The following is a 9,362-nucleotide window of genomic DNA, read 5'->3' as shown; positions in this document are numbered from 1 at the left end:
CCCTGGACTCCTCTTGAATGACCAGAAAGCCTGTCCTTCGAGCCTTGATGAAGAGAAGGGTTTTCTTTCCCCCTCTGCATGTGGACTTGCCATCTAGTTGTGTTTTTCCAAAATGCCCCAAATGCTTCAGCTCCCAACTTGCTCAGATGTTCAAAAGGAATGTTGGCCAGGAGGGGCCAAGGGCCCAGAGCATGAACTCACCATCTCCAGAGGCTTGACTGCTCCTGGGCATGGCCTGCTTTATCTTTAGAGTTGCCCAATCCCCAGGTGGGCCAAGAAAAATTGGTAAAAACCTCACGAAGACCAGTCTGGATATAGACTTGATGTTCCTTATTTTGCGTTAACAATTTGTATTTACTATGTATGATTGAATGATGCCTACTTGTAAGAAAATTTATATTTTGGATGTGATAGGAGACTGGTCTTCGTGGAGGTTTTTACCAATTTTTCCTGCTCTACTATCCGTGTTGCTCTTTGGGGGTTGCACAATCCCCATGTGGGGGCAGGGGATTCCCCCATGTCAGGGTTATCAGAAAGCTGGGGGGGGGGAATGTCTGCTGGGCACTCCACTATAGACTGGTCCCCATAGGGTATAATGGAGAATTGATCTGGACTCGGGGGTGGGGCTAATTTTCAGCATGGCATCTGGTGCCTCTCCTCAAAATGCCATCCCACCCCCACTTCAAAAGAATTGGACTGAGAGTCCAGTTCTATGAGTCCCCATTCTCCATTACTTCCACTGAGGTTAAGGCATTTAAAAGGAGTGTGGTCCCTTTAATTGTGATGGCCAGAACTCCCTTTGGTGTTCCATCTTGCTTGTCACAACCTTTCTCCTGGCTCCATCCCCAAAGTCCCCAGGGATTTCCTGAGTGGGGCCCGGCCAACCTCTCAGTTTTGCTGCGTCTGGTCCCCCCCCCCTCCACCTCCCAGGCCTGACCTGGGTGGACCCTTCTCCTCTGTTTCCGGGGTCATGGGGCAGGTTCCCTTCAGGGGCTTCTCCAGTCAGGCCAGGGGGAAATTCCACTCTCTGCTCATGTTTTGGAGTCTCTTCTGGACGGTGGCCTGCAGGAGGCACGGAGGCGGCTGAGGTGTGACTGCCCTGCTCCAGCAAGGCCCTGACCCAGCAAAAAAGCCCTGGTGTGAAGGAGCCGCTAAGCCCCCTGAGCCTTGGGGGGGGGGGGGGCAGCCTCCTTTCCTTTGAGGCTAGAAACCTTCCCTCCCAGGTGGTTCTTTCAGTGCCACCAGCCTGGAGCTTAACTGCTGCCCATGTGGGACAGACACAGTTGTCAACACAACATTTCCAAGTGTTAACCATTTATAAATAAGTACATTTTTTTTTCATACATACAGTTCATTGTACAGCTTACAATCTGTATACAGTGGGAAGGGGAGGGCAGAATGCATTCTTTTTGAACTTTTTCCACGTCTATCTCACAGCTCACATGTACAGACAATAAAACTCTGCTCAAGCAAGTACAGTGAAGAGAAAGAAGGAAGTTTCTTTCCTCTTAAACAGGGGAGGCCAAGAGCCTCAGCCAAGCGCAGGGGGGGGTGCAACGGCCCCGCTGCAAAATGTCACAAATGGTGTTTTGTCTCAATATATCAGGAAGAGAACAGAACATGCAATTGACTATTATACTGTACAGAGAAAGTCCTTTCCATCAAAATTATAGAAAAGCAAAGAACTCATTTTCCCAGCAGGAGTCTTGAAGGAGGAGGGCAAATGGTCTAGTATCATACAAGGGGGGAGGCAGCCATGGCTCAGTCAAGGGACCCGCTGGGACAGGGGAGGGGGAGTTCCCTGGGAGCCCCCACCCCAGCCTTTTGCCTTCTGCTGTCCCCAACAGCTCTCCCTCGCAAAAGGGCAGCAGCCAGCAGAGAAGCCCCCTGGCCCCACACACGTGCCTAAGGGGGCCCCTCCAGGGCCAGAGCCCAGACACAGCCGTCAGCGAGCAGCATCCGCCTGAGGGGGGGGGAGCGCCAGTGGACGGCAACAAAGGCCCATGCCAGGGAAGCGGGCGGAGGGTACAACTCCAGCCTGTCCCAGCAGCCTTCAAGAGTTGACCCCAACCAAACCTCCATCATTGCAGCCCTTAAGGTGATGTCTGTGGTCAGTGGAGGGGGGGAGCATTTGAACAGGTGTCCAGCAACTATATTCAAGTAATTCTGAGGAGGAAAAAAGCTGCTCAGGTTTTCCCACCTCTTTGTGCTTGCGTGCCAAGCCCCCCCCTTTCCACAGCCCCCTCAGATTTAGTGAAGGCATCAAACAGCACGGGTGTGATTGGTCTCCCACCCTCAGAGTTCTTGTGATTGGCGGGACTCTTGACCAAGGGAAGACCTGGCAAGAGCCCACCTGGAGCAGAGGGGTGAAGACCTCCCAGGCACACCTCGAGGCTCTTTGCAGCCGGCACTTTGGTTTTGCTTTCTGTCTCTGTGTGGATCTAACTGCTCCAAGGCCCTGACTCTGGAGTAGATGCTCTTTGCAGTTCATCAGCTAATGCTTGTAAAAATAAACACATTTTTACAAAACCCTCATATTTAATATTACCAAGCAAACCTCTTTCCCAAATGTTCTGCATATATTGCCTCTACTACTTTGAAACAAGTAAAAAAACCTGTGTTTTAAAATGAGATTTCTAGAGAAACCCTCCTCAGCCCAGACCTTCCTTGCAAGCCACATAAAACCCACGTGGCGCACTGGCCTTTCTTTCTCCTGGAGCCAAGCTGAGCAAGACAAACAGTTCAGATTCACACCAGATTGCCTTCTAATGATTTCCTGTTCTTAGGCCCCAGGCAGCTGGGGAGCCCTTGCCGAGGGAGCAGACACACAGAGCCAGAAACCTGGTAAGCACAGGAGTCGTGACTTGCCCAAGTTCTAGAAGAAGCTTCAAGCATGCAAAAAAAGGCCTTTCTGCAGTGCCCTGGAGCGACACCCGGGGTGGGGGTGGCTTGGGGTTCGTTTGTTTCTTTTTGGTAAAACACATACATTCAAGCAAATATGCTGTTGGAATCAAGAAGCTGATTTATTTGGTGTGTTTGGTTTTGTGGATAAAGTTCTAGAACTTCACTGGGGAGGAGGGAGAGGCACAATATTCCCACATGGTCTTTAAGAAAAAATAAGCCCTTGGGGGTGTGCTACACTGTTCTACCACACTTTCCTGAGTAAAGGAAACTCACATGCAGAATAACAGAGTGATGTGAACAAAAGTGTGTCCCATCGCCCTTCCCAAGCGGGCGCAGAGGGCATCCAAGGCCAGGGCCAAGACCAAGCCGCCCTTTGGGGCCCCTGCCCAATGTTAAGACCACCAGGCCGTTGGAGCACAGAGCCCCTCCTGGAGAACGACAAGCAGCCACCATTCCGTGTCAGGCGCTCCCCAAAAGAATTGCTTTGGATGTCACAACACATCATGCTCTTATTATTTAAAAAAATTACTTCCCTTTCTGATGTTTACATACAAGAGCTAATACTTGTGCTGTCTTTGAGAAATCAGTCATTGCATCTGTTGTTTTTTTTTGGGGGGGGGGGAGCCCAACACTGAGGAGCTCTTCTGTCTGCGTTTCTAATGAAGACATGAATCCTGGTCCAATTGCCAGCCCTGACGAGAGAAGGCAGCTGCCAAGCCCATGGGGAGGCGGGGGGGGGGGGCAGGAATCCTGTGGAACCCCCACACTGTCCTGTTGTCGCCGAGGAGAAACGGTGCCTGCTGCCAGCTTTCTAGCCTTGCTTTGGATGTGGGCCCTCTTCCTTGTCCTAACTGTGAAATGCAAAGAGATTTGTCACCGAGTAGGACCTGAGAGCAACGAAGAGCCCAGCAAAGCCGCAGACTCAGGACTGCCCGTTCAACCCCCACCAAGGTCTGGAGATCTTAGCCACAGGAGGAGGAGGAGCAACATTTGCTCCTCCGCCTCCCATGCACAAGTGGGTTCTTTTTTCATACTTCGAGTGGACTAGAGGATTTGGGGCAAGTGCTTTTGCCAGGGCGAAAAGGACTGGCAGTGGGAACTCGACCACCGTCACCACCCACTACTCCCAGCAGCAAAACAGCTTCTGCATGACATAAACTCGGCCCCCGCAGAGATGGGTTCCAGTGCAAGTTCAAAACAATACCCAAAAAGCAGAAAAGGCTGCTTAGATGAGACAGAAGTTATAAGGTCCCTTTGTGAAGAAGTAGTAGCAGTAGTTATCCATCTTCTCCCTCTTTCCTATGACACCAAAGAAGTGTGTGTGTGTGTGTGTGTAGTGTTAGAAGAAGCAGGGATTGTCTTTAAGTTAAGGGAAACAAAATCTCCTGACTTCTCAGGTTATTTATCAACCCCTCTCAGACATCCAGACATCCCCCTGAAGAAAAGGGGGGATACTGTCTCCCAAAAGCACTGGACTGGCAAACACCTGACTTCTTAAAGGCAACCTCCCCACCCCCCCTTAAGGGCACTGTCCTCTCTTGCTGTGAAACAGGTTTTTGAATGTTGCTAATAAGAGCTTGAAAAAAGATATAAATAAGTTACAGGTAACGGATCAAAACCAAAAGAAAGCTAGGAACAACTGGAAACATTTTCTCTCTTCCTGCCCAAACAATAATTACAAGTTTAAAGGGTCAACCCCACGGTACCTGCAATGAGCCCCTTTGCAGAAACATCCCCCCCCCCCCGAACTCCGGGCCCTTGGCCTGTCCTGGTCCGCTTCCAGCTATGGCCCAGGGGGTGGAGAAAAACTTGAGCACAGCCTGCTGTGTCCTTTGGCAGATCAAAAGGCCGGGGGAATTGGCATTGGTGGGGGGAGGGAGCCTGCCCTCCTCCCTGTTGCTGCAGACCCGCCCCCCTCCCTCACCCGCCTCAGCAAGCACCTCTAACATGAAGACGGGATAGGCCGGGGAAGGGGGCGGCCATTTAGCTTCCAGATGCCCTCCGAAAACTCCCCAGAGAATTCATTAGCTCTAGCGGGCTCAGCGGCACCAAGGAGGTGCAACTCCTCATACCGTCACCATCATTACTTCTGGTACCAAACTGGACTAGTTCCCACCCTGTCCTCCAACGCCAGGATTCTGCCACCTCTGCACCTGCAGACTCCAGGCCATGGCCTTCAGCAGCCGACAAGAAATGCACGCTGTGGGTGAGGCTGGCCTTTCCCCAGCTCTAGAAGCAACTCTGAAGGTTCCTCCAGATCTCTCCTCACCCCTCTGGGGCTGCTGGACTCTGTCCAGAAGCAACTGGCCCATAACCACAGTTCTTGCTCTCTCCCTCCCACTCCAGCTGCAAGGGGCACCAGGACCTTTTGCGGAACGCCTGACCCTCTGAGCCACCGACACACAACAACACACACACCCTGCCCAGCTTCCTTGCTTGTAAAGTGTAGCTGGCTTGAGGACACCAGAGGATGGAGATGGCCAAGGGGGGTTTCCAAGGGGGCTGCTGGGGGCACGATGAGAGTCAAGAGGAGTCCATGAAGAAAAAAAACCACGGGGTGTCCCTGGATGGCTGAAGGCTGAGAACCACTAAGGGATATTCCCCAGATTACAGCAGAGGAGAGGAAAACACCAGGGGTGCTTGGAGGGAAAGAAGAAGAGGGGGGGGGGGCACAAATGCCTGGCCAAACTGTGTTCCCGAGCGCCATCCTCTTGTGATGAGGAACACCCCCCTCTTTTTTTGTTTAACATGTTTGTGGATATGGGGCTATCTGGAGTGTGTGAATCACAGTGAAGTGTGCTGTTGTGAAGACAAGCCCACCGGGAGGTCCGAGGGACACGCCCAGAGACTGGCTGGAGGGGAAAGAACTTTGATTCTTTTCTGAATGGTCAAATCAATACAAAGCGGTCAGACCGACAGGGCAAAGATGCTGGAATTCCCTAATAATCCCAACTACAATCCTATTGCACTAGATAAAGCAGGATGGGTTTTTATGCATAGCTCCTCGTTAGTATTAAAAACACAAGTAAGACGCCTCCTTCTGTGCAGGTGAACAAGCTCTTTGGCCGCATGGAGAGGAGGATGCGGGCAGTGCTGGCTGCCTGGCTGAAGAGGGCGATTCCCAGGCACAAAACATGGAGAGGGAAAGGGAGTCTTTCCAAAACATCTGTCCCAATCAATGAGATGTCGAGAGGAAGGTTTTCTCCAAAGAGCTGGTTCCCTCCCCTGAACATCTGGAGGAGCCTTCTGAGCTGACTTCACCAGCAGGAACCAAAAGAGCCCAACTGACTGCCTGCTGTGCTGCTTCAGCTGAGGTCAGGTGTGCGTAGCAAAAAGGGCCCGGGGAATGTCTTGAACGACCTCATCACCACACAGAAAGCAAAGGAAAACCCCTGGCTGGCTGGCTGGCTGCTAGTGAATGGACATTTGAAACCAAAAGAAAAGGAGGGGGGGATGGAAGAAAAACAGCAGTGTAAGAACCGGGGCAGGGGGACTCGTCCTGGAAAAGTGTGCTCGAGGGTCTCCAAGGCATGTCTCTTTCACACATTAGACTCCACAAATGGCCTCTTTGGTTTGATGGGGGATGTCTGTCCTTGCCGGGAGTCTCTGGAGAGCTGCCTGTAGAGGTTGTCCGGGTAGGCCTGTGCAACAGGCAGGGTCCTGGCCACCTTCACATCCGGGTAGGAGGAGGTCTGGCTCACTCTCTCGAGAAGGTCTCCCCCTCGGGAGCCGTTGGCCAGCATCCCGTGGGCTCCGTAGAAGTCCTCCTCCAGCACGTGGCCGTTCTGGGCATTGTTGGTTTTATTATAAAAGGCGATGCTGCTGATTGAGGAGGGGGGGCTGAATGTTTCTGGCTGGGGGAGGGTCCCAGGAGACGTGGGGCTCAGAACAGTATCCACTGAAGACACCGCCCAGGTTCTGTTCTGCTGGTGGAGGTGTGGGTACTGCTGAGTCCGGGCAGTTTTATCGATGATGCCCATGAAAGGGGTGGTCCTGGAGCGGGCGGGCTCGCTCGGGTAGCTGCCCTGGGTGGGGGAGACGGGGGACAGCTCCTCGCAGGCTCTGTCGTAGGCCTGCTTGAGGGGAATCTCCATCTGCTGGATGGAAGCGGAAGGGCGGAAGGGCGGGTTCAGGCTGGGGCTGGAGGAGATGCTATTGCTCGACGGGGAGAATCGGAGTCCAACGCTTTGCGAGTGGAGCAGGGGCCGCGGTGTTGGGGGGTGAGGTTTTATTTCATTAGGGTTCACCGTAATGGGCCTTCGTATCAAGTGGGAGATGTCTGGGGAGCCCAGCTGGCTGGTGGTTAAGGAGGAACGTTCCAAGTCGAGCTTTGCATGGCAGACTGGATAATAGGAAGCTGACTGGCTGCGCCCGATCTGTGGGGTTTGACTGTATCTCACCCCACCTCGGTAGGCAGAAGAAGGCCTCTGGGGAAGATCCTCCTTGGCCAGCCCCCCGTGCTGGCAGATGGCCCCTGCGCTGAGGCTGGCCTGAACGTGCTGCACTGGCCGCCCATCCCCCAGGAGGCCTCCCACCGAGCTCTGGTAGACCAGTCGGCTTGGGCCAGCTGCCATTTCCGATGCAGCCGACGGGTACTTGCTGGCCACCGAGTGGGCGATTTGCCCGTAAGTGCCAGTGGGGATCACAGTACTGCAGTGCACAGCTGAGCCCGGCTGGTTGCTTCGGACGATCTGTGCCTTCGCCGGCTGCAAGCGGAGGCCTTGCGGAGGGACAGCGACAGGCAACGGAAGCATCTGGAAGGATCTCTGAGTCATCTTAGAGAGCGGAGACTTTGGCCGACCAGGAAGTTGGCTCATGTTGGGTTCCTGCTGATACCGCACGGGAGAACCGGACTGAGCCCTGTAGACGCTCATGCTCTCTGCAGGAGGGCTGGCTCGGTATTGAGGGCCTCTGCGGAGGGGGGAAGGCGGCGGGCTCTGGTACTCCTTCCCTTGGTTACCCACTGGAGGGGGGCTAAAGCGGTAGGAGGAGGTTTGGTGGACGGGAGAGGTGTGTGGTGGGCTTGGCCTGTAGTGAGCGTTCTGGTGTGTGGGAGAGAGTGCAGGAGAGCTGGGGGGATACCCCTGCCTGGTGGGTGACCCGACAGAACTACTGGGCCGGAAGTCAAACACCTGATGTGAGCCAAGGGGCGAGCTGGAGATGTAGGCCGAGTCCCGGGGGGCGGGGGAAGAGGGGGGGCTGGGGAGGGCAGGCAGGACTTGGCTGGGCCGGGGCTCCATCTGCAAGCCCGCGGAAAGGTTGTCGACGTCTTGCTCTTGGTAGTCCTCTTCCAAGATGTCTTGCACAGCGTACAACTCTTCATGCTGCAGTTTGGGTTCGGGTGTTACCGGAAGGGGCTGCGGCGGTGGCGGCGGCTGCTGCACCTGTGTCTGCCTGCATTCTTCTTCCACCCGCATCAAAAGCCGCTGGATCTCACGGTTGTTCGGACAAAGCTTGATGGCCTCGTTCAGATCCTCCAGTGCTGCTGAAAACTGTCTGCTTGATCCAGAAGAGGAGACAAAAAGGAGAAAGAAAAGTTATCCTGGACGGAATAAATGTCCTAAAGCAACCCATTTCTCAGGAGCTTTGCTAGCGAGGGGGAGGAGGGGGGCGCAAGTCTCGTGGCTGCTCCTCTCATCCCCACAGCCGAGGAAACAAGCCCTCGCTTCTGAGCTTGCTCTCTTGCAAGCCAAGGGGGCAAGGAGGCAGCTGGGGGGGGGGGTGCAAGCAAGTGGCAAGCGCAGCTCGTGGCCGGCTGAGTCTGTTCTCGTGGAGGGCTGGAAGGGATCCGTCGGGGGAGGGCAACTGCAAGGCCTTTGGGCGTCCTTGGAGGGACAGAAGGGGGGGGGAGTTTGGGGAGGTGGGTTGTCGTTGACAGGGACACTGGTAGCTTTGGAACAAAACAGTCATCTAGTGGACTCTGATTGGCAGAGCACATCCCCACACCCTTCATGCCTTCTGTCTTCCTTTTTTTAAAAACAAAAAACCAAAATGCTCCAGTTCATTCCTGGTAACCCCAGAAGTTCAACTGTTCCTGACGGAGATCCTGAGAGACGAGCTATCGCAGGCCTATAGAAACTGAACAAGGGGGAGCCCCAGTGAGGAATTTGGTTGTCGCGATTCGGAACAGCATCTTGCAAACAGTGGAGAGCCAAATCCAAGATCCTGAAAGGGGGAAAGCTTTGCTCTGAGGCTGCCTGAGGCACTGAAGCTGAGCCCAGGCCAGCCTGAGAGGCTAAACTCGACAGCAGCGGTCCTTTGGCACAAACGAAACCCCACACATTCACAGCTGGCGGTGCCCCATCCCACGAGCTGAGCAAAGAGACCCGCAGTGGCAGGAGTCAGGGAATGAGCCAGGCCCCCCCAGGCCCCAGCCACCACTGGGTCCCGCTGCCCCCTCACTCCCCATCTCAGGTCACAACGAACAAACCTTGCACACCGAGTGGAAGCCTTCCTGG

At 54.3% G+C, this 9,362-nt stretch overlaps 1 protein-coding gene across 11 annotated transcripts in view; it reads right to left on the bottom strand.

Annotated features, from left to right (window-relative positions):
- Window positions 1-6,373: 6,373 nt before the first annotated feature.
- The window catches only part of TANC2 (tetratricopeptide repeat, ankyrin repeat and coiled-coil containing 2), a 238,424-nt gene continuing 235,435 nt past the window's right edge, over window positions 6,374-9,362 (bottom strand). For 7 of the 11 annotated variants that reach the window (XM_060255815.1, XM_060255817.1, XM_060255823.1 and 4 more), the window contains one exon: window positions 6,374-8,403. In XM_060255815.1, coding sequence (XP_060111798.1) covers window positions 6,444-8,403 — 1,960 coding nt within the window. In that variant the 3' untranslated portion in view covers window positions 6,374-6,443. The remainder of the gene's footprint in view (window positions 8,404-9,362) is intronic. The other 4 variants (XM_060255816.1, XM_060255819.1, XM_060255822.1 and 1 more) reach the window with 1 other exon arrangement.

This window comes from Heteronotia binoei, chromosome 15 (assembly GCF_032191835.1).
Source record: "Heteronotia binoei isolate CCM8104 ecotype False Entrance Well chromosome 15, APGP_CSIRO_Hbin_v1, whole genome shotgun sequence".
In the NCBI taxonomy this organism is placed as follows: Eukaryota; Metazoa; Chordata; class Lepidosauria; order Squamata; family Gekkonidae; genus Heteronotia; species Heteronotia binoei.
Note: the sequence above shows the minus strand (reverse complement) of the source record. Positions and strands in the feature narration are given on the sequence as shown.